The sequence below is a fragment of the Trematomus bernacchii genome, unplaced genomic scaffold (genome assembly GCF_902827165.1).
Source record: "Trematomus bernacchii unplaced genomic scaffold, fTreBer1.1, whole genome shotgun sequence".
NCBI lineage: Eukaryota > Metazoa > Chordata > Actinopteri > Perciformes > Nototheniidae > Trematomus > Trematomus bernacchii.
In genome coordinates this window covers 2459943-2487814 of record NW_022987792.1, presented here as the reverse complement: position 1 = coordinate 2487814, position 27872 = coordinate 2459943, and the positions used below count along the sequence as shown (strand labels likewise).

The window sequence follows — 27872 nt, the reverse complement described above, 5'->3', positions numbered from 1 at the left end:
GGCCCTCCGGTATATTGCACGCACACCTTCACTCAATCCTGAGGGTCTCCTCAGCTCAGAGCCTGACCCCAAACATTGATGAACTTGCACCCAAGATGAGATGCCAAGTATCTGGCTTGAACTAGCATCACAGAGCAGCACACTGAGTTTACATGGATGTTTCCTTCTGCACTTTTTCTCTCACGACAACAGGGCATGTTTGGTTTGTTCTTAGAGGGAAATAGTTTTCTTGAAGCTGTTGTTGGCCTGTGGAGAAATGTAATCATAAGAAATGACTCTGGAAAAGCTGCAGATAGAGCCATAAGAAATGAATGCAACGGATTTTTCATTTATTTAATAGGCAATAATTTAAGCTTTGTTAGTTCCAGGTTTAATATGTGCAGTAAGTTCAGTTCAATACGCTTTGAAATAAACATTGAACCAGTCCGGCCCTCGACTAGTACCCATTCTTTTTATTTTGGCCCACTGTTTATTTGAGTTTGACACCCCTGATCTAAAGAGTTCTCTGACCAAGGTAAAGGGTCATTTGGAGAGAAAAGCATTGAAGGAGAAATCCAAAAGCGTTTCCTTTAGAGCAAACCAAATGAAATGCTTTAGTGACGGAGGTTGTGGTGTTGCAGTAAAATCCGTCATTCCTCTCTTTTCCTTCTATATTTCCTTTCTTCTTTCTACTCCTTGTTCTATAGCAAACTGATCTGGAGTCATACTGACAGGACTAATGTTCAGACTTTCTCCTTACATGCTGTAACTATACAAGTAACTGTACATGAAACCTTTTACCACCATCTGGGAACCTCATCTGAGCTTCAGCCGGTGCACCTGATAGCAGCCGTAGGAACGCAGTAAATCCATGTTTTAAATCCAAGAAGCATTGCCTGTAAGTGTTCAAAGCACCCACTCTTCTCTTATTGGGTCTGGTTGTTTTAAAATTGCCAAACCGCGGTGTGATGTTTGTTTAGGCGAGTTTAAGAGCGTGCAACAGAGCCCTGAACGTGTCGGAGTTGGCAAAGCTTCTTGATGCTGAAAAAGCACAGGCGTGATCTCTGTTTTTTTTTTAATTTTCAAGCCACTTTGTGCAATGTAGAAAATCACTCTCTGATGGCGAACCAGACGAAACACCAGAAACGGAAACAGCAGAGTTTTCTTTTGTTGACGCAGCTACAAGAAAATGGTCATTAAATATAGTAAGAGCTCACTTTAAGAGTCTGTTTCTCACGACTAAGGGCATATCGGAAAAACACTGCGTCGATTTACATGAAACTTTGTTGAAGAGTGTAGCGTGTGCAAAACATTTACCCATTCAGTTTTAGAGATCATCCAAATCACTGCGTGGATGCGGGCGTTATATTTTCATTTCGTTAACGTTGTGAGAGCTGCGTTCTTGTAGTGTCGGATTAATGAGATGTTTGTATACTTGAAATACACTCATTGAGATCGAGAGTGATCTGGCCGAGGCGGCACCATAAACATTGTTACAACGATAATCACAGACACACAAATACAATGGTCACACACTACAGATGAATGAGCACAATATCTCATTAATAACGATATGAAACACAGGGCAACAAAAAGTATTTCAGGGAGAGATGAAGAGCAATTGCATCGAATTCTTGTTACCACTATAAGACTTAAAGCTGGCCGGCTCTGTTGTGATTGGTCAACCGCTTAGAGATGTCCCGCCCCTTAGCCTATCCCGAACAATGTGTTGGAGAGCTAGCCATTAGAAGCACAAGTGCCTATTTTTAAGCTTTATATTGGTATTTAGTGCCTCTACTGCAGTGTTTCTCAAAGTGGGGGGCGCAGAGGCATGACAGGGGGGGTGCAGAGGCATGACAGGGGGGGCGCAGAGGCATGACCGGGGGGGGCGCAGAGGCATGACAGGGGGGGTGCAGAGGCATGACCGGGGGGGCGCAGAGGCATGACCGGGGGGGGCGCAGAGGCATGACATATAAGAACTGGGTGAAAATGGGCTAAAAACAAAAAAATATATATATATTTCATCCAGGGAAATTTGGGTGAAAATGAAAAAAAGTACCCAGGAATAGTGCCTCATGACCCCGCAAAAGCGTCCTCCAGGCAACGCGGTGGCCAGAACTGGGTGAAAATGGGCGCAGAGGCATGACAGGGGGCGCAAGAGACCAGGAGGAAAAATTGTTATGACAAAAAAAAAGATCATAATTTGAAAAATTATTGATTAGAAAATAATATGCTACAGCAGTAGAAGTACGTCTGGGTCTCTGCGTTTCATTCAAGCTCGGCTCTGTGTGTGTGTGGAACGAGCCATTTTGTGTGCGTGCGCGAGAGAGAGAGAGAGCGCACCGGTACCGGAGATCGTTGTTGTTGTTAGCTTCTGGTGCTATTTGTGTTGGGGGGGCCGACTTTTTTTCTTTCTCCAAAAGGGGGGCCTGACAGAAAAAGTTTGAGAACCACTGCTCTACTGTGACATGTGACCTCTTTTCACCCTCTGTCTGAAACCAGAGCCCAGTCTGCTCTGATTGGTTAGCTGGCCGGCTCTGTTGTGATTGGTCAACCGCTTAGAGATGTCCCGCCCCTTAACCTATCCCAGGCGCATTTGAATGCATCGTTGGTTCTACAATTGCTCTTCCAGTTGTTGTTGTAGTATCACTGATGAGTCCTAATGAAACTCTTCAGTGAGTTCAACACACAGCGACACACTGCTGAGCTGAGACTGTTAAGAAATAGTTAACACTCAACGCAGGCAACAGAGCGAGACCCTAATTTCAGCCCTATTAACCACTAATGAGAAAAAGAGAGGGAGGAGAGGATGGAATAATATAAGAGAGAGTATAGAGTTGTGTTAATCAGTGGCCCTGGTAATAGTGATCTGTATTTATAGAGCCAATCAATTAGCCTCTAATGAGGGTTTGTGATCTGTGTAGCTCCACACACACACACACACACACACACACGCACACGCACACACACGCACACGCACACGCACACGCACACGCACACACACAGCGCGATTATCACATTCACAATAATGACGTATAGTTTTGGTTCAACCCACACAAGTACATTTGCACACGGAAAAATATTGCAGCCATAATTCCGGTACATTAAATATAAGTACTTCACAGCGGGCGCACACATGAGTTCATGAGTTACTTATTTCTAGAGGAAGGCACTCATTGAGACGTAACAAACCTGCAGGTTTCTGTGCCAATTTGACTTTTCATTACTGCAACAAAAAAAACGTTAACAAGCATGTTGTTATCTGCAAAACAACTCTACAGTAGCACCCTTGTGTTTGCAGCTGGATCACTACTTGTCGGTGGTTGCACACTCTTAAGTATGGTACATTTTGGACATATCACCTATATATAATTTCTGAAATGGGTTTAAAATGTGAGGAGGAGCACCAGAAAAACTCCCTGGCAGTAGATTCCCTGCAGTGTGTTGATGGAGGTGTTGTCCCGACGGTGTGATACAGTGAGACGGAGCTGATCTCTGAGCAGTTTGAAGGCTTCAGAGTGAGTGACAGGCCTTCAGAGTGAGTGACAGGTCACCGGTGAGCGTCTCCTGTCCTCCGTCAGCAGAGGCTGATCCAACGCTCTGACTGTGACAGACAGAAAACACATGTCAACGTCTGGATCTGGCATTTGCTGCCCAGAGTATCAGCTCGATTACGTCTCAACTTTTGGACGATCATAACTGCTGACGGCAGATAGATGACGGGGAAAGAAGGGGGGGTGAGGGAAGGGGACAGACTGGAACATTGTGGGGGTAATGTAAGTCTTCATGGATCCATCATTTTGGGTCAAATCTCTTGAACACTTCATTAAAACAATTTTGTTCTTACATAATTCCCCACATATCCTGGGTTGGATCTCAGTGACAGAACCAAGTGATGCTGGGAAGACATCTCGTGTTCATTTAGCCTCTAAAGCCCTAACAGTTTCTGTCCTTTTATCTCTGGATAAACAGTCTACAGGTCAGTCAAGTTTCAGTGAATTTGCTTGGTCTCAGCAAAGTCATTGAACGCTCTTCAGTCCAAATTGGAATGATTTTTTTTGCATAATGTTGTTAGTGAAAAGTGGCAAAACAATTCAATAAGGCACGGCGATTACACTGATTTTCATTCATCACAATTTTTAAGCTTCGATATATACTTAACTTCCCTAATAGTATTTAACTCACATGACCCTTTTAGGAACCGATGGACATTTGAGAATCGTATGAAAAGGTCTTCCCGTCTTCCTAGTGTTTCTGGTTGTGGTATTTGTTGTAATTTTGGTGATTTATTGCTTTTCAAACACGCCAACGGGTTCTTGGTTTCAGAGGGTCAATGTTGAACAAATAAAATAGCTGATCTGACATTTAGACTCTCTGCCCCAAACAGGAATGAATAGACTTTACCTTTTTGAAATGGCAGAACAGAACTCTTCAAATGGACCTGCAGACATGTCCTTATGAGGTGGCTTGTAAGTAGCCTCATATTACTGCAAACACCCAAGGACAACGCTAACTCCCCCCTCTGACTTCCTCTCGCTCTCTCGCTCTCTCCAATCTGTAAGTCCCTATCAAAGATCATTGAGCCATGCATCTCAATGAGGGCCAGATTGATTGGTTGGAGCGAGGCGGAGGCAGCCTTCGATCTTTGCCCTCGGGGCCTGAGGAGGACAATATGGTCGCAGAGACGTAGCTATCCTGTCCACTCTCCATCAACCAGATGATTGGACACACACATGCGGAGCCACGCCCGCACCTGATGGAACAATCGCAGCGACTAATGGAGAAGATGAGGGGCGAGACGGACCTGTGGTCAGAGCTGATGTCCATTGATCTGCAGGGCAGCAGCAAAGGGGTTCAGCCTGAGGTGCTTCACAATGAGTCTATTTGAGCTTTAGGATTCCTGTCCAGGAGCTTTTTCATCTTCCGACTCCCCGGGACTTACGTCTGTGTGTCAACGTAACACCGGGAGCACTACAGAGGGCCAAAGGCCAATCAATGTTCCACAAGAGGTTGATACAGATCTTATTAGTCAATGAATGATCATTAGAGGTCTAACGAGGCATTGATTCGTGCAAGGGCCAAAGGTTGCCGTGGTTGTGGTGAGTGTCTTTAATACATTAAACACCATTGATTGCAGAGTAAGGGGAGGGGGGGGGGGTTTGAAGGATGCTGGAATTAGATTGGACAGATTTTGAGGTCAAGCCAGGAGAGGAAGCGTGTCTTTGTCGGTCTTTTGAATGCGGTTAGGATTGAACAGCTTATAAACAGGCAGCCGGTAGCAGCACGTCTGTATGTTGTGTATTAACGGCGTTTCAATTCTGCAATCAATAAAAAGCAGATATGGAGAAACCTGCCTTGCAGTTGAGTCAAATGTGTGTCATGTGACTCAGATAATGGCTCCTTATATCCTTATTGAAGTAGCACAGGATGTATTGTTTGAACAGGATTTGCTTACTGCACACTGTTTATTTCTGTCTACATTTGAAAGTGCAGAATCCAGTGATTTTGAAGACAATTACAATTGAAAGCTTTCATTTGGATACTTTTCCTGACACACAGGTGTAGCATGGTGAGATCTCTAATAAGCATAAACAGTCTGCTGTTCAGTCTAATATTTTACACATTTTTTGTTATTTGGCTTTGAGTTGCAGATGAGTCATTTATGGCTCCACAGTTAGAATAAGGCACGCATAATTTAATGTTTTTACAAGGATGTGGCTACTGCACACAGTTTATTTTTAACTTCATTTTAGAATAGACACGCAGAATACAGTGATTTTGAAGAAAATGTCAATGTTTTGCCTAATCTGGTTTTCTTTTCTTGACAGAAGCATCAGGCTTACTGTACATGACCCTTTCAGGAAAATCTGACAAAGATGTTCCCCTGTCCTCCGCAGCAATTCATTTAGGAGTGCAGGGGAACATTTTGAAGGATACTAGATTGAGAGAGATTTGAGGTCAAGCCAGGAGAGGAAGTGTTCGTCTGTTTTTGAATGTGGTTAGGACTGAACATGGAGCCTATAGCAGCACATGTGTATGTTGTGTATTACCCGCTGTAGCAATTCTGCAATTAATAAAAAGCAGATATCTCGAAGTGGAAAGCAACTGAACTCGCCGTTTCAAAGGCAGGAGCAGCAGCCTTTGAAAGCCGAGGAAATGACTCTGCTCAGAGCAGATGTGTTACTACAGGGCCTATTATGTTGCTCATTAAATACCCAACCTCTCAATAGGCCATTATTTCCCCAATAAAAAACAAACGGCGGCCTGCATACTTTCCCCTCTCCCCCCTCCGCTTCAGAGGTTAGCTCTACCTCACAGACGGCGAAAAGCCCTGACTAATATCCTGCATGTGATGCTGTTAAATAGGAAGCAGGCCGCGGGACAGGGTGGGTACAGGTGTGGCAGGAGCCAATGGCTTTTATAGCCCTCCATCTCCTCTGAAAGTGTGCCAAGGACCTGCCTACACAACCCACCGCGCAGAGTCAGCCGCCAAGCGTTAACTCCGCTCCCCCCGCCATTCTCTACATGCCTACTGGTTATATAGAGTCTGTGCTTGTTATGACTTTATAGAGGGATTTCTGATGTGCTTAGAGAATTGTTTGATGATTGGGGTAATGATGCCAGTTGGAGTGAGTTGTCTCAGCACTTTATCGCCGGGGAAAAAACAAGACGAAGCACAACAAGCGCCACATCCTCGCCTGGATGCTCAGCTCAGAGGTGGGAGAAGTACTCACATCTTGTACTTGAGTAGAAATACCAGAGTGTAGGAATACTCTGTGACAAGTAACAGTCCTGCAATCAAAATGTTAAAAAGTAAAATACGAGTGTACTTAATATACCAAAAGTAGTCATTGTACAGATTGGTCCATTTCAGAATAATATATATGATATGTTTTATAATGATTGATCATTAAAGTGCTCTCAAAGCTGGTAAAGGTGCAGCTAGTTTGAATGGCTTTGTATACTGCAGGGTAGCTTGTGAATTTACTCCAGGTGGAACTACAGTCTGATTTAACACTTGATTATATTTCACATCATTCATCCACATCTGTAAAGTAACTAAAGGTATTAAATACATGTAGTGGAGTAAAAGTACAAAATAGCATAAAACAGAAATACTAATACAATATATATATATATATATATATATATATATAATAATACAGTTATGTGAAATCTGTTGACTTAAAGTCACCTGTTATGCAAAATCCTCTTCTTCATGTCTCTTCTACATCAACATGTGTCCCCTCTTCTTCATGTCTCTTCTACATCAACATGTGTCCCCTCTTCTTCATGTCTCTTCTACATCAACATGTGTCCCCTCTTCTTCATGTCTCTTCTACATCAACATGTGTCCCCTCTTCTTCATGTCTCTTCTACATCAACATGTGTCCCCTCTTCTTCATGTCTCTTCTACATCAACATGTGTCCCCTCTTCTTCATGTCTCTTCTACATCAACATGTGTCCCCTCTTCTTCATGTCTCTTCTACATCAACATGTGTCCCCTCTTCTTCATGTCTCTTCTACATCAACATGTGTCCCCTCTTCTTCATGTCTCTTCTACATCAACATGTGTCCCCTCTTCTTCATGTCTCTTCTTCATCAACATGTGTCCCCTCTTCTTCATGTCTCTTCTACATCAACATGTGTCCCCTCTTCTTCATGTCTCTTCTACATCAACATGTGTCCCCTCTTCTCCATGTCTCTTCTACATCAACATGTGTCCCCTCTTCTCCATGTCTCTTCTTCATCAACATGTGTCCCCTCTTCTTCATGTCTCTTCTACATCAACATGTGTCCCCTCTTCTTCATCTCTCTTCTACATCAACATGTGTCCCCTCTGTGTAAAGAGACTCTGAAAGTTTCAGGAACAAAGATTCTCTCTCTTTTTGTCCTGATCCATTTATATAAAAACCTGTCTGAAAATGAGCTGATCAGATTTTGGCCACTTTATGATGTCATAACGATTTCTTTGCTTGTGTCACCATTAGCCAATCACCAACCAAGGTACCCCCCCCCCCCCCCCCCCCCCCACCTTATCACCAGAATCTCCTCCTAGAGCGCCATTGTGTTCTTTTTAACCAAATCTCTCTCAGAGGGGCGTGGGGAGGGGCTCCTTATTTTCATCTAAAGTAACAGACAGAGAATCAGCACTTTGGAAACAGGGCTGAAACAGAGGGGATTATGGGTAATGCTGCAATGATCTGTTTGGTGTTTGGAGCCAATCAGAGACAGGTTCTGTATATATCTGAGACCTATAATATATTGATGATAAACAGGTATAATAGGGGACCTTTAATACATTTAATTAAAGTCAACGCTTCAGTCTTTCCAGTCTTTTCTGTCCTCCTGCCATTCAAAGACGTCCGATCCTCCTCACGTCAATCAGAATTACAGCCCGTCCACAGGTTTGTCCCGGGGGGGGGGGGGGGGTCCGTTCGTCACCATGCCCCCCCCTGCAGAACAGCCTTTTCATGCCCCAGCATAATGTCAGCGGGTGACGTCCAGCCTGATGTGATGTGGCATTCACTAAAGGTCACGTTAGGCATCTCGCTCCGTCTGCATCAGCAGAACTGGCAGCCGTCATATGGGCGCTGGCATCGGCCATTACCGGGCCCTCGGGGGGGGCGCGATGCTTTAAGGATTTGTCAGCGGGTTTCTGATCTCTCTGTTGGCGGGACAGTCAACGTCCACGTCTTCATGCAGAGCAACAGAAACTGGATTTCAACCATCAATCATTGGTGTGATGAATGAACGTGAACTTTAGTGTGTCCATGAGATGCTCGTGATAGCGCTCTAATGGGGTTTCTTGACATCAAGGAGGAGATAAGAGATTGTATTTGGGTTTATATGCTGATCTCCGTGACTCCATCCTATGCAGTGTGAATTGATTTATTTTCCATGATACTCGTAGATTCCACCACTGACCATTGTAAAGTGGTTAGGAGAATAGTTTGACGAGAGATTGGGATAAAAGTGAAATTAGGTTTCATTACAACAACCCCCTGAATGAAGCAAAGATAAGCATCCTCCCCAGTGGGAACAGTAAGTGCACAGAGCAGCTGGACAAAGACTAGACATCCAGGAGAGGAGGTCCTGAACTGGCGAGACACAAAGACAGAAAACAGGGGAAACAATCGGAGACAGAGACAGGGAATCCATTAGGAGACGAGCCAGTGAAACTCAGCACATCGTCCACAGAGAGACGGCCAATGCATCCCAGCCAGTTGCCGTAGTGAGGGAGCGGTTAACAAGCCCCCCAGGCAGCTTTTACAGCCCCCTGTTGTGTGTCTGAGACCCCCCAGGCTGAAGAGGGGCTGAGGCTGACTCACACTGACAGGGTTTATGTGGGGGTGGATGGAGACGTGTAAAAAAGGTGGTCGTGAACCAACAACTGTCACTTATGAGAGCGCTGTCAGGCTGCAGCAAAAGCATGTTGGCACACAGAGAGTTGGAAAGTACATTCACTCAAGTACTGAACACATTTAAGGGACTTTACTTGAGGGTTTCAATTTGAAGACATACTTGAATAATCCCTAAGGGGAAATTAGATATGAACTCTACTGTTTTTACATCACTTCACTTATAGGACGGACATACACATGCACAAACAGGACCTGAACACACCAGCTACCAGTCCACCCTCTAGTTGGTAGCAAATATTGTAGTTTTTATAACAATATTGGATTTTACACCACTCAATTAGTTTGACATGAATTACTTCTTATGAATTGTTCCCAGGCCAACGACTATTGTACTTTTAATTCTTCTTTTAGTTATTTTTTCTGATCACGCCTTGAACCAGCGACTCTCATATTCCTACATCAACAAGTATTATCATTTTTACTCCACTACATTTTTGGACATGAGTTCCTTGGTTCGATCTGGACATGAACAGTAGACCCTTCGGTTCCCAGGCGGCTACATTTAAAACAAAACATTATTTACCTGGCCCAAATGTGCCTTGAACCAGCGTCCTGTCGGAACCTAAACCAACAAATCATTTTGACGACAGAATGACTTTGTCTGATTGGGACTTGAACCCTGAAGCCTGAAGTTCCCAGGCCAACAAGTATTGCTCTTTTAACCCGACACTCGTTAAATGGGCCGTTTGGGACTTGAACCGGTGAGCCTTCAGTTCCCAAACTAACTATTATTGTAATTTTAACTTCACTACATTTACTTACAATGTTGTTACTTGGTCCAATCGGGACTTGAACTTGAAACCCTTTGGTTCCCAAGCCAATCCCATCCCTACAGACTGAGCCTCTGCTGCTAGGTTGTACTTTCCCTCCTCTACAATTTGAAGCAAATATTCTACTTTTTACTCCATTAGATTTAATTGTCAACATTAAATGCTTCGTAATTTCAAATTATTAAAGAGGCCGTTTTATGCTTTTTAAGGTTTTCCGCTTCTTGTAGTGTGTTATGTTATATAGGTTTAGGTGTATGTAAAAGGCTACAATCTCATTGTTCCCCTGCCTGAAACGCCTCCATTGGACGTTACTTCTGTAACATCATTATGTAACACTCGTGCTTCTATTGGCTACCGCTCCAACACATTGAACGTGAGCGTGAACATCTCTAAGCAGTTGACCAATCACAACAGAGCAGGACAATCAGAGCAGACAGGGCTCTGGTTTCAGACAGAGGGTGAAAAGAGGTGCCGCAAGTTGTTTTTCTATCAGAAAATAGATCCCCCTAAGTGATGCCCATGTGTCTAAATCTAGGATACTACATTTTGAGGAGATCAGGAGTTTTTGCAGTTCACTCCAAATAACCAGCAACGTGATGAGATTAGACGTCGATGTGTGTCTGAAGTGGCGTCCCCTGACATCAGTGGAGCTATGAGACCCCGTAATGAGGCACCAAACAGGACCAAATGGCCTCTAAATAAAACATGTGTTGGAAAATAGAAAGTGGAGTCAGGTGTCCTTGGGAGAGTGACAGTTCTCCCGCTTTCTCCCCCCCCCCCCCCCCCCCCCACTCCCCCCTCTATTTCTCTCTCTCTCTCTTTCTCTCTCGCCTTTTTTGCATCCCCTCGCGGAAACCTAAATGACTTTTCCCGACACGCATCGAGCGTTCCCGGGCTTTCTGCGCTCCGCCGCCCGGAACATGCAGGCATCAGTAAACAATGAAATCTCGGAGCTGAAATTGAATTTATAACCACATTACCTGCACAGATAACGTCTCTGAATGGCGCCGCGATAAGAGCATTGGGATTTGATTTTCAGGTGTTTTATTGGTCCACTTTTTGGATGAGCCCCCCCTCTTCCCTCTCCGACTACAGCCTCTCCCCCCCCCCACACTCAACAATTCACCTCTGCTCCACACAAACATCAGATTTAATAGTGTGGGAGGGGCCATGTTTGCAATGTATGGATGAGTGTGTGTATGTGCAGGGTTGGGAGGGTTACTTTAAAAGTCTATTCTGATAACAATTAATTACCTTTTTAATCAACATTTTGTAGTATCAGATCATTTAAATAATATTTGTCTGGTACTGTAACAGAAAACAGTTACTAATAATCCCTCTACATGTATTCTGTTACTCCAAAAGCCGGAAAAATACTCTGTTACAACCAAGTACCAAACCCTTTCAGGAAACAATATATATTAAATGACTGGAATATAATAAGTGAGTTGCTTGTGTAAGATGCTGAAGCTGTTTTTAAGAATATTTGCCTTCCTCGTTCTTACTTTGTTAGCCTTAAATCTTAAAAAAAGGTATTTTCCAGATACATTTCTGTCAGAGACACATTGGTCTAAGCCAGGTTACTTATTTTGAAGGAATTATTTGTACTTGCAAAGTAAAAAATGTGTTTCAAATCACATGGGCTCCATTAACATCATGACATTAATTCCCAAAGTATTAACAAATCTGCCTTTTTTTTTTGCTTACTTCAAGACATTGGTCACTTTTCTAGAATCTATATATTATTCTTATTTCAAAAGTTAGCTTAAAAAAATCCTATTAAGTGTAATCGTCTCACTGCACGGTCAGATTATAACACTTTTCAAATCTGTATCTACTCAAAACACATATTTTCTTGTTTTAAGATGGATGTCTTTCAGCTGGGGGAGAGTTTTATTCCAGTGTTTGTAAAACAGGATCCTAAACGAATGGCTCAGTCCTCCGTGCTCCTCACTTAGTGGAACATTTGTGTATTTAAAAGTGTTAAATTGTTCCAGCTGTGCCATTTGTTTTGTGACCGTGCAGAGATGGGGAATTATGTGCATCTTGCCTACTAGCAGTGTGCGTGTGATTGATGGCTTTCAGGAGTAAATCACCTCATCTACTAGGTAAAATCTTGATATAGTGGAGCTCCTCGGCTCCCAGCTGGCTGCTTATCGCTGTAATCCATCAGCGGGGCCCAATGGGGCGAGGGCCCCTCATGGGTAATGTTCCTATTGACAGCCTATGATGTCAACACACTGACAGCAGGGGGCCATCGCAGTCTGTCTGTGTGTTTATCGTGTGTGTGTGTGTGTGTGTGGCTGCTTCTCAATTGCGAGTACGCTTGCTTGGTAGCACATGTCTGCCGAGCATCTTGCTTCAGAAGCGAGTCAAGAATACTTCCTGACATTTGGAAAACAAAGAGTGGAACAGGCTAGCAAGTGTGCAGGTGTGCGTCATATGAGAGGCCCCGCCTTATATTTTCCGTCACAGATTTGGGGAAATTGGTCCGTGCGCAAAGCATTGTGGGGATTTTAAGACCGCGAAGTCTACTCATGTGCAGCCTCGATATTTCTCCAAACGGAGTACGCCGGGCTCGGTAGATTTCCAAGTATACTGGAGATTGGAACAGTACTTCGGCGGCACTCGATGACGTAGTATGCTTGAAATAGTGGCTCTGCAGCAGCTTTACTCGCGATTGAGAAACACCCCGAGTGTGTGTGTAACCTTGTTTTACTCTCACTGCCACAGTCTGTCAATAGTACACACAGGTCTACTGAGGGTGTGCTCACCTGCAGAAATCATACTATTATGTTAAGTGTTGCTGTAGTGGAAACACATTTGTCTGAACACTGATTGCTATATGCAAAAAAAAAGTTAATTACTGCACACATTTTATTTTTGTTTTAGTTTGGAGTCCACTTTACCTTAAAGGTGGGGTAGGTAAGTTTGAGAAACCGGCTCAAGATCGCTAGAATTTGAAAATACACAACCGGAAAAAATCTGCCACTTCCTTACAGAGCCCCTCCTCCAACACACACGAACGCGCACATGACCAATGAGGGCACGAGATAAGTTTGTGCACAGATGGAAGGCTGACAGGCAGGTAGGCCATCCAGTTATTTTAGCCGGGCCGGCTCAGATGATTGGTCGTGCTTTTTACAGCGCCACGGCTTCCACAGATGATATTTTTTTATGGATTTATTGTCAAAGCATTTAAGATATTCATTGCTATCGGGATGTTAAGAGCATTCCATGGAATATAACAAAAAGTGTATCTCGAGCCGGTTTCTCAAACTTACCCTACCTTTAAGGGTGTGAATATAGTTGACTTATTTCTGCATTTTACTTCCACCATTGTTTCACTTGCACTATTTTACTTCTTTAGTTCTTTGTAGGTTTGGGATTTAAGATTTTCCTTGCCAAATAATACAAAAATATGACAAAAAGGCCTATTACAAATCCTGGGGTACCATTGGAAAATAATCGTCGCCGTTTCAGAGCTTGATGAATGTATAATTCATAGTTGATATGTAATTCCAAAGCCTATAATCATAATGGAATTAATACACAATTTGATAGTAATTTCCATCTTTTTCTGAGCAAGAGTTTTGTGCAGAAAGATCTAAACACCCTTCCAATACAGAGTACAGTTTAGTGATAGGATCAAAGAAAATCCTGGGCTATTAAATGCAGTTTTACCATGTACACACTTACAGTAAGTGGCTCAGTGTTCAAAGGAACTAATTATCTAACTTGGACGTCGAGGTATACTGTTCGGTAAGAAAGTAGGTAAAGGAATACCAATCGCTTTCTAAAGGGGAAAGAATCGCTCCCTTTTGAATAAAGAAAACGCTGCTCATTGCCTCTCTGTGGTAAACTGTTGTAGTCTCTGCTGCAACGATCATATTTTTCTGAAAAAGCAAGCCAACATGAAAAAATCACACGACAGTTAAATTAGTTTTATGTATTTATTTAAACAAGGACCATGCATACAAATACATTCATCTCAGAAAAGAGAAAGGGTGTAATATAACATGATAAGTGCTCACACATGAGTACTAGGATGCTACTGTTGCTGTTTGTCTGTCTTTGTCGTTGTTTGTTGTTATTGTTTTGTTGTGTTGTCCCTAATGTTTCCATCTGCAGGCCTCCTTTAACTCCCTCTCTCTCTCCTCAGGTAAAGTGAAGGCTCTGTACGACGCCCAGGCTCCGATGTGTCCGGTGTGTCAGGCTGTTCTCAGACCAGCAGATCTGCAGGAGCACATGCAGCAGGAACTCACCAAACTGGCACACACACAAATCAGGTATCACCATCTGAATCCACTTCAATCACATTACACATAATCCTTCTGCTGTCTTGATTTGAGCCTGTGAGTTTTATCCAGAAATCTCCTCCTGGTTAATCACGCCCTTCCTCAAACAATTTCCTATCCACTTCTCTCTTCATCATTTACCCATTTGTCATTGTATTCCTCTTTTGCATCCCTATTTATGTCCCCCTTTCAGGTGATATTAAACGTTGACAGATTTTGTCGCTGTAAGCCCCCCCCCTCTTCCCCCTCGAGGTGGTTTCTCCCGTCTCCTCTGTCACCTGTTTACAAGCCGCCTCATTGTTCCCTACATATTTCATATCACAGCCCCCGGCCTCCAGGCGACCAATCACACAGCAGGGGGGGGGGGGGGATAATGTCCCACTAATGGCTGCTTTGAGCCCGACACACACATATACACACACACACACACACACACACACATGGAGGCACACACACATTACCTGCTGCTTAGACCAGAAGAATGATTCCTCCAATAAAGACATTACACTCCAAATCTGCTTAACGACCGCTCCGTGGACAGTAATGGTTTCAAATTGAACTTGGCCCACGGGGACACTGTGTGTGTGTGTGTGTGTGTGTGTGTGTGTGTGTGTGTGTGTGTGTGTGTGTGTGTGTGTGTGTGTGTGTGTGTGTGTGTGTGTGTGTGTGTGTGTGTGTGTGTGTGTGTGTGTGTGTGTGTGTGTGTGTGTGTGTGTGTGTGTGTGTGTGTGTGTGTGTGTGTGTGTTAGACATAAAGTGAGAAAGAGTAAAATGAGGTTATACACAGACACAAATGTAGACAAGAGTAAAGCAGAGGGACATTTAAAAGACAATATTGAGTTTGTATGTTTTATAGGAACACAGTGTAGCTGATTTGTGTGTGGCTTCTATTCCTAAAGGGGCCATACTCTGCTCATGTTCAGGTTCATACAGTATTTATATGTAGTGTCTCTACTGGGACATGTCTCCGTGCTTTAATGTTCAAAAAGCTCTTTATTTTTCTCATACTGCCTGTGCTGTAGCACCTCTTTTCACCCTCTGTCTGAAACCAGAGCCCAGTCTGCTCTGATTGGTTAGCTGGCCGGCTCTGTCAACCAGCTTAAAGATGTCCCACCCCTTAGCCTATCACGTACAATGTGTTGGAGCGCTAGCCAATAGAAGCGCGCGTGTTACATATTTATATCACTATGCTTAGGAAGTAAACAAAGGAGACCAATGGAGGCGTTTTAGGCAGGGGAACTTTTCATTTTAGCCTCTGCAGACTATTTACATGCATTAAAACCTGTATAACCCACTACAGGAAAGGGCTTTTTATAACATGTGACCGTCTCTCTCTCTGCAGTGTGACCTCAGTGCAGCACAGCCACCTGATGAGGACGCCCAAGGTAAGACATTTCATATCCTGCTTGTGAGTTTTCAGAGAGATTAGTTGATTTAATCCTTCATTTGACTTTTGTTGTTTCTCCTTTTTCTGTCTAGTCTCTTTCCCTCTCTCTTCATATCAAACGTGAAGCAGGGTCTCCCACCTCCCCCCCTCGAACATCTGAGGACATCCACTCTGACCGATACCAGGTGAGGATACAACATATATTATAAAGAGAAACATGAGGGATATAATGTGTGTTTTTCTATAGATTTAGAAGTTCAAATGGATTAATGCATCCTGTATTTCCTCAACATGTACGAGCATTTGTTAAAGACTTCAATAAGAGTAAGAAGGTTTTATTTGTCAGGTTCATACACCCCCAAACATGTCTACTGTTGATTAGTGCTCTGTATAAGCACTGGACAAAGAGTAGTCAGTAGCATCATAAAAAAAATTTTTTTAGGGTGTGTGTGTGTGTGTGTGTGTGTGTGTGTGTGTGTGTGTGTGTGTGTGTGTGTGTGTGTGTGTGTGTGTGTCCATGTGTGTGTGTGTGTGTGTGTGTGTGTGTGTGTGTGTGTGTGTCCATGTGTGTGTGTGTGTGTGTGTGTGTGTGTGTGTGTGTGTGTGTGTGTGTGTGTGTGTGTGTGTGTGTGTGTGTGTGTGTGTGTGTGTGTGTGTGTGTGTGTGTGTGTGTGTGTGTGTGTGTGTGTGTGTGTGTGTGTGTGTGTATGGTCTGGCGTTGATCAAACACTGCTCTCACTTTCAACACGGAGCTTCAAAGTTACTCAGGAGTCAGTGAGTGCAGTCTACTTCAGTTATATTGCTCAAAGGGGAAAACTGTTTTCAAAGACTTTATAAACTCTTAATGAGTTAAGGGGAAAAATGAATAATAATTAAATACACATATATACAAATTAAGAAGATTTTTGAAGAGAGGCAAAGGTCAAATGTGGTTCATGTATTCCAGTGGAAATATAATTGAAGAGATTGTTTTAACCCAGAGGTGTAAAGTAAGTCGATTTATTCAAGTACTGTACTTAAGTACAATTTTGAGATACTTGTAGTATAGTTTGCTACTTTGTACTTCTACTCCACTACATGTATGTAATACCTTTAGTTACTTTACAGATGTGGATGAATGATGTGAAATATAATCAAGTGTTAAATCAGACTTTAGTTCCACCTGGAGTAAATTCACAAGCTACCCTGCAGTATACAAAGTCATTCAAACTAGCTGCACCTTTACCAGCTTTGAGAACACTTTCATGATCAATCATTATAAAACATATCATATATATTATTCTGAAATGGACCAATCTGCACAATGACTACTTTTACTGTCGCTACTTTCACTATATTTTGATGATAATACTTTTATACTTTTACTTGAGGAACATTTTGAATGCAGGACTTTTACTGTAACAGAGTATTCCTATACTCTGGTACTTCTACTTTTACTCAAGTACAAGATCTGAGTACTTCTACTTTTACTCAAGTGCAAGACCTGAGTACTTCTACTTTTACTCAAGTACCAGATCTGAGTACTTCTACTTTTACTCAAGTACATGATCTGAGTACTTCTACTTTTACTCAAGTGCAAGACCTGAGTACTTCTACTTTTACTCAAGTACCAGATCTAAGTACTTCTACTTGTACTCAAGTACATGATCTGAGTACTTCTCCCACCTCTTTCTAAACCAAACATGAAATGACCATCATGGTATTTCCTGTGTTTCAGACGTTCCTGCGTGTGCGGGCCAACAGACACACCCGACTGAACGGTAAGCCTCACTAAATGTTGTTTCTCTGCTGACTCAGTTCAGTCCTCTCTTAGACGGCTTTTAATTTGGAAAAACTAAAGAGTCAGAGTTCTTTTAAATCATTCTAGTCTCCATTGTCCCCCCCCCTCACCCCCCCCCACACCCCTCACTCTTTAGTTAGATATCTCCCCTTTTCCCACACCATCTCCACCATCTCCACCGGCCTAGCGCCCACACGAGCAGAGGAGCTATTAACCTTTGACCTCTGACCTCTTGATATGTTAACAGTCGATGACCTCTGCTGGTGCAGGTGCTACGTCAAATCCGCCCCATTACGCCCCCACAGCGCAGGAGCCCACCTAGACTGCATACGAGCCGGTAAGACACCCCGAGGAGCACTTTGTCCGTCAGCACGTTTTACACCAGGAGCGATAGTTAAATATATTCAGCTGTGGAGCCTCAGCTCTCTGACAGGCAGCTACAAAACCACACAGGATTTACAAACTAAGCAGTAAAAGTCATGAGAGGATGTGACGGCAACGACAAATATTGCCTTAAGCGATTAATTTAGCTAGTTTTTGTTTTAGATTCTCATCATTTGCTACTTGAAAAATTGTCAGAAAAATGTGTTCATCCCAGTCAAAGTTTCGATGTATGGTTTTGTTTTGTCAGTCGGAAACCCAAAGATAGAAGTTTAAATGTGATGTGGAAGAGAAAAGCAATACAATCGCAATTTAAAACATCATTTATGGGCCGATTTTGCATCCAAAATTACCTTAAAATTGACCAACCATTTTTGAGTCAATCTGCTTATTGAACATTTGTCTAACGTTGACAGCTCTAAGACAGAAGGCCAATGTATTCTCGAGTATTATTAAACCGTAATTAGTACCATAATTGATCAAGTACTGATATAAGGAACCAGTTAAAAGGGGGATGAACTATTGGATATGTAAACAATATCCTGACCGTCAGAGCCTTAAAGGGGACCTATCATGCAAAATGCACTTTTGTACGTCTTGTATACATGAATATGTGTCCCCGGTGTTCCAGGGAACTCACCAAGTGTCAGAAAACACAACCCTCTCTATTTTCCTCCATACCCAAATCTCTAAAAAAGGGGCTGCAACGGATCTGATAAAAACTGATCCAGATTTGAACACTGTCCTGACGTCAGGACGGTGGCGCTACGGCTATTGGGCCAACTCCACCAATCAGGAGGAGACAGCCACGGCCATTGCCGTTCGAAAGCGCTGGAGACGCTGTAGTACATATGCCAGGCCTGTAGATGGTGCTGTTCTCACTGAATCAGCCCTTGCAAAAACAGAGCTAAAAAATTTCAAATTGAGCAAAATGAGGCATGGCTAAAATGCATGATCTGTTTGGTATTTTGAAAAAAAAAAAGTATAAATATGCCTTATATAGGTATGGTCCTACACTATATTATTCAAATATAGCATGATAGGTCCACTTTAAGGTAAAAAACAGGCTTTGGTTAACGCCATTATTAAAAGCATTTCTTGAAACTTACAATAAAACCTTTGCAACAACACTGGAAAGAGATTGCTTAAGCTTGCGAAGAATACTTTGAAGAAAACTTTTATTTTAGGTATTTCCCCCCCCCCCCCTTCTTCTTCTTCAGTGTTTTTAAAAGTATAGCAGAGGTCTCTGATACAGACGTCTCTGCTGTCATCATCTCGCTGACTCTCCAAACTGTCCAGCTCTCTTACTGTAGTCTTTCTCGGGTCTTATAACAGGACGGCATAATGAGCTTCTAAATACATGTCAGTGAGGAGAAAGAAGGGGGGGGGGTCCTCTGTTGATTAATCAACCTCTCTCCCTCTGTGTTTGATGAGCTCTTCCTCATCTATGACCGTCTCTTTAACCCTCATTATGTTCGCTGCGATGGAGGCTCCCGGGTCACGGCCACCAGCTCTCTCTCTCTCTCTCACTGTGTGTGTGTGTGTGTGTGTGTGTGTGTGTGTGTGTGTGTGTGTGTGTGTGTGTGTGTGTGTGTGTGTGTGTGTGTGTGTGTGTGTGTGTGTGTGTGTGTGTGTGTGTGTGTGTGTGTGTGTGTGTGTGTGTGTGTGTGTGTGTGTGTGTGTGTCTCCACTAACCGGAGGGGCCCCACTGTCATCCAGCAGGAATTAGAGGACCCTAAAACTTAATGTCCCCTTATGCAATCTGCAGTCAGTCAGGTCACAGCGGGAGGAGGGGCAGTTGGTGTTCTGCCATGTTAACTTTTATATCTGAGAGTGTGTGTGTGTGTGTGTGTGTGTGTGTGTGTGTGTGTGTGTGTGTGTGTGTGTGTGTGTGTGTGTGTGTGTGTGTGTGTGTGTACAAAAAAATCTATGAAATCTGCATTTCCTTTTCACATTTGCTCGAGTTGAATTCACAGCAGACAGAGCTGAAACAGGCTGAACAACTCAAAGACATTCAATCCAAATGATATTTTAGTAATGCCCGTCATATCAGCTATTCTTCCCATATGAATAACTATTCATGATTAAAGGAAAATAACAGAAACAATCTTCTTTTTCACATTTCACAAGTTTAGTTTTAGAAAGGCAGTGATAAGACAGATTTGGAAACTCAATCCAAATCTCGTTGAGTAATGTTGATCATATGAGCTATTCTTTGCATATGAATATTCACGCATAATTAAAGTAATAATATTTATATTCAGAAATATTGTGGCTCACAAATCTCCCTATTTAATTCTTTATAATTTAAGCCCTGATATCTTTTTTGAAAATTACAATTTAAACCACTAAAGTACACAATTACAAGAACCCTGAAACAGACAGAGTTTAGGAAAACCTGTCTTTAACAAGGAAGACTGATATCAATGAAATACACATCCTTGTATCTCAGAAGAAAGTCAGACAACCGTACCTTCTGCCATTGTGAACATATACATTACCCTCCTTTAAGTCCCCTTACTTCCCCCCTAATGACTCCATAATGTTTTCTTTTTGTGGGAGAAATACACATTTCTATCTCATACACAGAGCACATGTCTCTAAATGTCATGGAAACCCTCTACATTTGAGAGTGATTAAGGGACCGACTTAAAGTCACTGTGGCCCGATTTAAAAGTCCCTGCATCTTATGTGATCTCCTTTCTGTTTCCAGTGAAGATCGGGAAGCTGAAGAGAAGGAAACCAGAAGATGGACAGGTGCGTGTTTCACTCTTTTTCCCCCCCGAGAAAAGACAGATGATTGTTTCCCTGACATTTCCATTGTAATGGGAGACGGGCTGCTTTTGTTCTCGTGGCATCAGGATCACTGTCAGCCGCTGTGTATCCATGTGAACACCGCTATGAAAACACAGATCAGATACGTAGCTCCGGGCTGCACCAGGCATATGGACGCATGAGTGTGTACTTATGATCGTGTGTGTGTGTGTGTGTGTGTGTGTGTGTGTGTGTGTGTGTGTGTTTTATAGGAGGGCTCAGCGGACTTGGTGCCGCTGCGGGACGAGTGGAACGAGAGGAGAAGGATGCAGATGTCGTCCTTAGTGGGAGGGTTCAAAGGTAAATCTGTGTGTAAAGGGTGTGTGTGTGTAAAGTGTGTGTGTGTGGTAGAGGTATCTGTGTGTAAAGTGTGTGTGTGGTAGAAGTACCCATGTGTGAGATGTGTGTGCAGTGGAGGGGGGATGATGTGAGTGAGTGACAGTCGGAAAGCCACTGAACTTTTCAGTCCGGATTACAGAGGAGAGCGATGCCTCCGAGGGTCAGATTTAAAGAAACGGTTTGTTTAGCGGAGGAGGAAGATCTGACCTGCAGACAGAAACACACGCAGAACATTTTGTGACTTCTATATTTGTCTTAATGTCATATCAAATGAAACACAGTCTTTACTTTGTCTTGACTTTTTCAAAATAAGTTTATTCATTTGACAGGTACAATTTCATACAACAAATAAATGCATTTAAACCTATACAAAAAGAATGAAATAAATAAAATAAAATATGTATGTGTCCTTTCACAATCAGTCCTTCCTACCCCTCACTCACCAGTCCTTGAATCGTGTCCTCAGGAGCCGTGTTGGTGAGCTCGACCTCTAAAGAGTGTCAAAGAGACAGCGACGCAGACCTGGACGTGGACGGAGACGACACTCTGGAGTACGGCCGGGCGCAGTATCCTTTCACACAGAATAAACTCTGAATATAACTGTGTATCTAAGGTTTAAAGCACCAGCTACCTACAAGTCTGAAAAGTGAAGCCAATGAAGAAGTGATAGAAAACTGCTATATCTCTAATGTCCAGCAGGGGGCGACATAGAAGTCTGATTGTATAGAAGTCTATGAGAAAATGACCCGACTTCTCACTTGATTTATTCATTCAGTAAACATGTTCCTGATGAGTTTATGGTCTCAATCTGTAGTTTAAAGTCTCCTTCAAAACAGTATGATGGTCATTGAGTGAATTATGGTCCCATTTAGAGTGAAATAGATGATAAAGGTTGGGGGTTACCTTACAGTTGACAGGTCGCTACGACACTTGCAGACCCGGCGCCGTGGGAGAGGGCCAGGCCCTCCCATTTGACGTTCCTGCCCTCCCCCAATAAACACGTCTTTTTGTATTTATAAAAAAAAAATAATAATAATAATTGTATTATAAATAAACTGTGAACTTTAATGCTACGATGTGTGTGATGTCAGATAGTAACTACAAAAAAAGATCGTAGGCTACGTCAAATAAATTCATGTGTCTTTTGTGATTCGTCCACATTTAGACCAATCACAGCGTCACACTACTCTGTCGCCTATTCTGGATTTGTTTTTTATTGTGCATTCTGTCGACTCCCATTTCTGTTTTAAATTACAAAATGGACATCAGAAATTGGCTTAAAACCACGAGTAGGTCTAAGGATTTATTAAAAATAAATCGCGATGAAAGAACTGCAGCCGATGGTGCTGCTGCACCCTGCACCTGCCGTTGCAGCAGCACGCCTTAATGTTAGCTTGACCTCGGTCCACAAACCAATAAGTGACTTCTCACATACGGTCTGTCGTTTATAGTCAAGTAGGACCAATATGGTATGGATTCAAAATAAAACACAATTACACAACATAAGCGTCTTTTTGTTCTCCTTGTGTTGTTCTGTTTCCTGACCTTTGTCCTCAGATACACAGAGACAGATGTGATCCCCTGCTCAGGAGAAAGCTCCAAGGAGACAACCGTGAAGTAAGTAATCCACCTTTAAAGAGACTAAATCAAATGGATCATCAATTCAAACTGAAACGTATCTTACTCATTTGAATTCCTCACATTAAATGTCTGTTTTCTGATATTTCTCTGCAGCAGAACGTTGCCTGACTCCAGACTAAGCCTTGAATTCTCCAAATGGTCGAATGACGGTAAGTAAACTCTGAATAAAGAATTGATTGAATTAAGATAAGAGGGAGAGTGCGTCCCTTATTTATCTGTTTTGTTTGTCCCTCAGGGAGTCCGTCTACCAGCAGCGGAGAGAAAGTGGACGGCAGCAGCGCCGGGCTTCCTCTAACCTGCAAAAACTCTGAGATAGAAAGGTGAGACTTTATTTAGTTTCAGGGTTTCACTCCGAGCTGACGATACACTGCAGACATGATCAGGGCTGCAACTCAAAACCATTTGTTACTGTTGATTTAATCTGTGGATTAAATGTTTGGTTTATTAAACTAAAATAGCACAAATGTCAATCACTGTTTCCCTAAGTCAATGATGACATCCTGTTACATCTTGGTTCTTCCACAACTTTAAGATATTAGGTTTACTGTAATAGAGGAGTACATTCGGAACATATTAGGAAGTACTAATATATAGAAAGATGGATTGAAGAATATTTTTGTATTTAATTGTTGACAACTCAACGGTTCATCTATGTAGCTGTTGACATAGTGCCAGACATATTCAATTCAATTCGATGTATTGACTGTATTACAGCAGGGACAATGATTGTTTGTAGGCTTTAAGGCATCATTTAAAAAAAGGAACAACATTGATTAATATGTAAATAATTGTATTAAAATAATACTTTTTGTTGTTTGTGTAAAATAGTATTTTCTCTTTGTCCGTTTGGTTTATTATAAATAAATGTATTTTCTTTACTAGTTATTTATTACTCACTCAATGTACCAAAACAAATGATAAACTCTCATCACAAAAAGCCTAAAACTCACTTTTATGACCCTTTTTTAACATCATTGTTCTTATTTTATAATGATCACACTTGTTTACACATGTTTTTAATACGTTTGTTATTGATCTGTGTCACTTGAAACCACTCTGAGACACATTTGATGTCAAAAAGCTTCTATATATATATAAAATAAGTGGATTTTTATAGTTATTTTTATCATTCGGAGCGGAGGAAATGATACCACCTCTTCCTGTAAAGATTATTTTGAAAGCTCTCACACACACACACACACACACACACACACACACACACACACACACACACACACACACCGATACACAATACTATATGAATGAGATGATCTCATCCATCAAGGTCAGAGCAGGCGACGCACATTTCATCACACTTAATGCCCTGTAGCCCGTACAGTGTGTTTGCACATCCCCTGTAATTGTGCGCTTACGTCTATCTCTGTGAGGACGCTGACACCTCACCCCCCCGCCTCACCTCACACAACACACACACACACACACACCCTCTCCCTATGATAAATGAGACAGGGAATGCAGGGAATGTGAATGCTGCTAAATTTCATGCTCAGTGTCCATGCTGGCCAGCGAATAATTTAATCTGTCTTCGATTTACAAATGACTCTCCAGTGTCTGCCTGACTCACACCCCCCCCCCCCCCCCCCCCCTCCGTGTGTGTGTGTGTGTGTGTGTGTGTGTGTGTGTGTGTGTGTGTGTGTGTGTGTGTGTGTGTGTGTGTGTGTGTGTGTGTGTGTGTGTGTAGGCTCTCGGAGGATTCCACGCTGACAACTCTGAATGCACTTAAAGTTCGGATACGGGATTTGGAGAAGCAGTTGTCTAAAGGAGACAGATTTAAATGCCTCATCTGCATGGTGAGTGTGCGACGGCAAATGAAAGCGTCAGAGCGGAGAGAGACAGGGCTGAGATAACAGAGCAGTAAAGCAGAAACTGGGGGTAGACCTGTGTTTCAGGCAATAAATCAATAATATCTGTCCCTTACTTCCCACAGAATATACTGTCCATGTGGTGCTGGTGATATTCTGATATGTTCATACAGATTTGCAAGTGTTGTCTTTTTTTAAATATCTGAAAAACGTAAGGGTTATTTTATTTTAACGGTAAATGTCTTTATTGACATGAAACTTTTAGGGCTGTCGTTGACACTTTAAGTGAATTAAAACTCATGCAATTATTTTGTTCACTCATCCATAGGTTGATTTAATCTCAAGATCAGTCTTTCCTGTCGTTTTTTGTATTTTATTTCCTAGTAAAAAAATGTTTGGGCCAAAATAACATTTGTGTATTCTCAGACTCGAACAATAATGCGGAAAGAATTAAATCTGGTTCATACGTTAAGCTCATTGTATATATTTATATTATATATGCACAGTATTGTAGTACAGTATGGTACCAGTGTTACATTTATGCTGCTTTTACCATAAAATGCAACATGTTTTGTGAGGAAACAAAATCATTTTCAACAACTATACAGAACAATTGATTTATTCATTAGCTTCTTTAACAGGAACAAATAAACATGAATAAACATTGCTTTAGATAGGCCAGAAAGAGGACTTTTTTCATCTGTAGTCCCAAAACATCCTTTGAAGTCATAATAGAAATGAATTATATTATTAAACATTGGTAAAATTGTTAACACCTGGAACATAGAGGCTCCCAATACATGCCAATAAAAAAACTCCAGAAAACAGTACATATTAAAAAGTTCTGGGAATTAATAAAAGCAAAAAGACAGGTTTTAAATCAGGGGTGTCAAACTCAAGGCCCGCGGGCCAAATCCGGCCCGGGACCTCATTTTATGTGGCCCGCAAAAGCTTACAAAGAATATAATATACGATACAATTGGTGTAATTGTTGAATATTTGCTTTGAATTATTTGCCCTAGACTTCTGCTTTCAGACGTCGTTTTTTAAGAAGTTATTATCAGAACTGATAATAATCCAATGCAGAGCCAATCATTTTATATAATACATTATTTAATATATATTATATATTTATATATGTATATTTATATAGTCTTAAAGTTACAACCGGCCCTTTGAGTGCAACCATAATGCTGATGTGGCCCGCGATGAAATTGAGTCTGACACCCCTGTTTTAAATGATTAAAAACCAGTAAAAGGGTTTTTGATCCGTCAGGAAGCGTCTATTTATGCTCTTATTCTGGTTACACGTGGACATCTAGTGGCAGCTGTGTGTACTGCATGTAAGATAAGATCAGATATGATAAAATTCATTAATCCCCGTGGGGTAATTCAGTAGTTTAAACAGCAACAGGGTAAGGATGACAAACAGGACAGCACAGATTCACACAGATTAATAACATTTAGATAAAATCAAAGATAAAAATAAAATAACTATAAAATTAGAAATGAATTAAAATGTAGAAACGTAGAAACTCACCAGCTGTTCTCTGTTTCCTGCAGGACTCGTACAGCACCCCCCTCACCTCCATCCAGTGCTGGCACGTGCACTGTGAGGAGTGCTGGCTGCGAACTCTGGTAAACAATCTGAATTCATTTGTTATTCTCTGTCAAAGCTATATAAGTGTCATGTATTATTATTATTATTATTATTATGATAACACTTTAGATTAAGGTACACATATTCACCATCAACTAGTTGTTAATTAACATGCATATTAGAGCCAAACTACTAGCTTATTGGTGAACATATTCTGAGTTAGAAATACCAGATTTTAAGTTATTTTGACACAACTAACACTTATAGTTTCATGTCTTGTTACATAAGAGTAGATCATATTTGCAAGGTGTTATTATGGGAGAATTACTATTCCTATGGTACTGCTACTGCATATTAAGACCCACTCATGTGCAACAACTTCCTTACTTACAATAAATAAGCACTCATTAGAGGGTTATTAAAGAAAACTCTCAACTAATGGCTTATTACTTGTAGAATAAGGTCATGTAGAATAAGGCATTAATAAGTGTTTTATAATGACTAACAATATATTGCTAATATGCATGTTAATTAACAACTAGTTGGTGGTGAATTTATGTACCTTAATATAAAGTGTTACCATTATTATTATTAGGGTCTGAGACCTAGGTCGGCGAAGACCCTATTGAAATCGGTCGCACAGCGACCGATAAACCTTTGACCCCCGCAACATATGTGAAAACTCACCAAATGTTGCACGTGCGTCAGAAGTGGTGCAACTTCAGATGTGTAATTGGTTCCGGAACTTTGCGTCAAAAATTGCGTAGGCCACGCCCACTTCCGTTTTTAACGTAAACTCCCCCCACTTTAACTTTCACGTAAACAAACGAAACTCGCTACGCATATCTAGGGTGCAGAGACAAACCAAAAAGCCTCTTGGAGGGGTATAAAATAACGTACAGGAAGCCGGCCATTTTGAATTTGGCGTCGGAAAAACGCGATTTTTCGTCCTCCGCACGAAATCTATCTTCTCCCAGGGACTTTATCCGTACGACTCAAAATTCGTCGGGTAGCGTCTCGAGACATGGGCAATTCAAAGTTATCACGGAAGTCTTTTTCTTTCGCACGGCGTAGCCGTGATTTGGCGCCAAAGTTCGCGTTCGCTCGATGCTCGGCCATCCCTCGCCATGGAACACGATGATGTCATAACGCCAACTGACATACTCAGAACGCCACCAAACTTCACATGATGGTTAACACTGCGGCCCTGAACAGCTCTACGTCAAATTTGATGTTACTTAATATGGCATTACCATGGCAACGAATCCCTCGCCATAAAACACGGTGTCGCTGTAACTCCAATGGACACGGTCCCATCGTCCCCCAATCTTCACTTTTATATCACCGGTCCATGCCTCAACAGCTCTACGTGAAATCTGAGATCTCACCGTATGCCGTTTCCATGGCAACGCATCCCTCGCCATAAAACACAATGTTGTCTTAAGTCAAGGGAAAATGGTCCAAACTGCACCACACTTCAGATGATGGCTAATGGTCCAGCCCTCAACAGCTCTACGCCAATTATGGGATGTCATCATATGCCGTTTCCATGGCAACGCATCCCTCGCCATAAAACACGGTGTCGCTGTAACTCCAATGGACACGGTCCCATCGTCCCCCAATCTTCACTTTTA

At 42.1% G+C, this 27872-nt stretch overlaps 1 protein-coding gene across 1 annotated transcript in view; it reads left to right on the top strand.

Annotated features, from left to right (window-relative positions):
- Window positions 1-27872, top strand: part of LOC117497751 (E3 ubiquitin-protein ligase RNF220-like) — a 52526-nt gene that overhangs the window by 20242 nt on the left and 4412 nt on the right. The window contains exons 3-15 of the mRNA XM_034149762.1: window positions 14338-14464; window positions 15816-15858; window positions 15953-16045; window positions 17578-17620; window positions 17888-17977; window positions 20735-20778; window positions 21048-21135; window positions 21641-21740; window positions 22732-22791; window positions 22909-22964; window positions 23051-23135; window positions 24518-24626; window positions 26202-26276. Coding sequence (XP_034005653.1) covers window positions 14338-14464; window positions 15816-15858; window positions 15953-16045; window positions 17578-17620; window positions 17888-17977; window positions 20735-20778; window positions 21048-21135; window positions 21641-21740; window positions 22732-22791; window positions 22909-22964; window positions 23051-23135; window positions 24518-24626; window positions 26202-26276 — 1013 coding nt within the window. The remainder of the gene's footprint in view (window positions 1-14337; window positions 14465-15815; window positions 15859-15952; window positions 16046-17577; window positions 17621-17887; window positions 17978-20734; window positions 20779-21047; window positions 21136-21640; window positions 21741-22731; window positions 22792-22908; window positions 22965-23050; window positions 23136-24517; window positions 24627-26201; window positions 26277-27872) is intronic.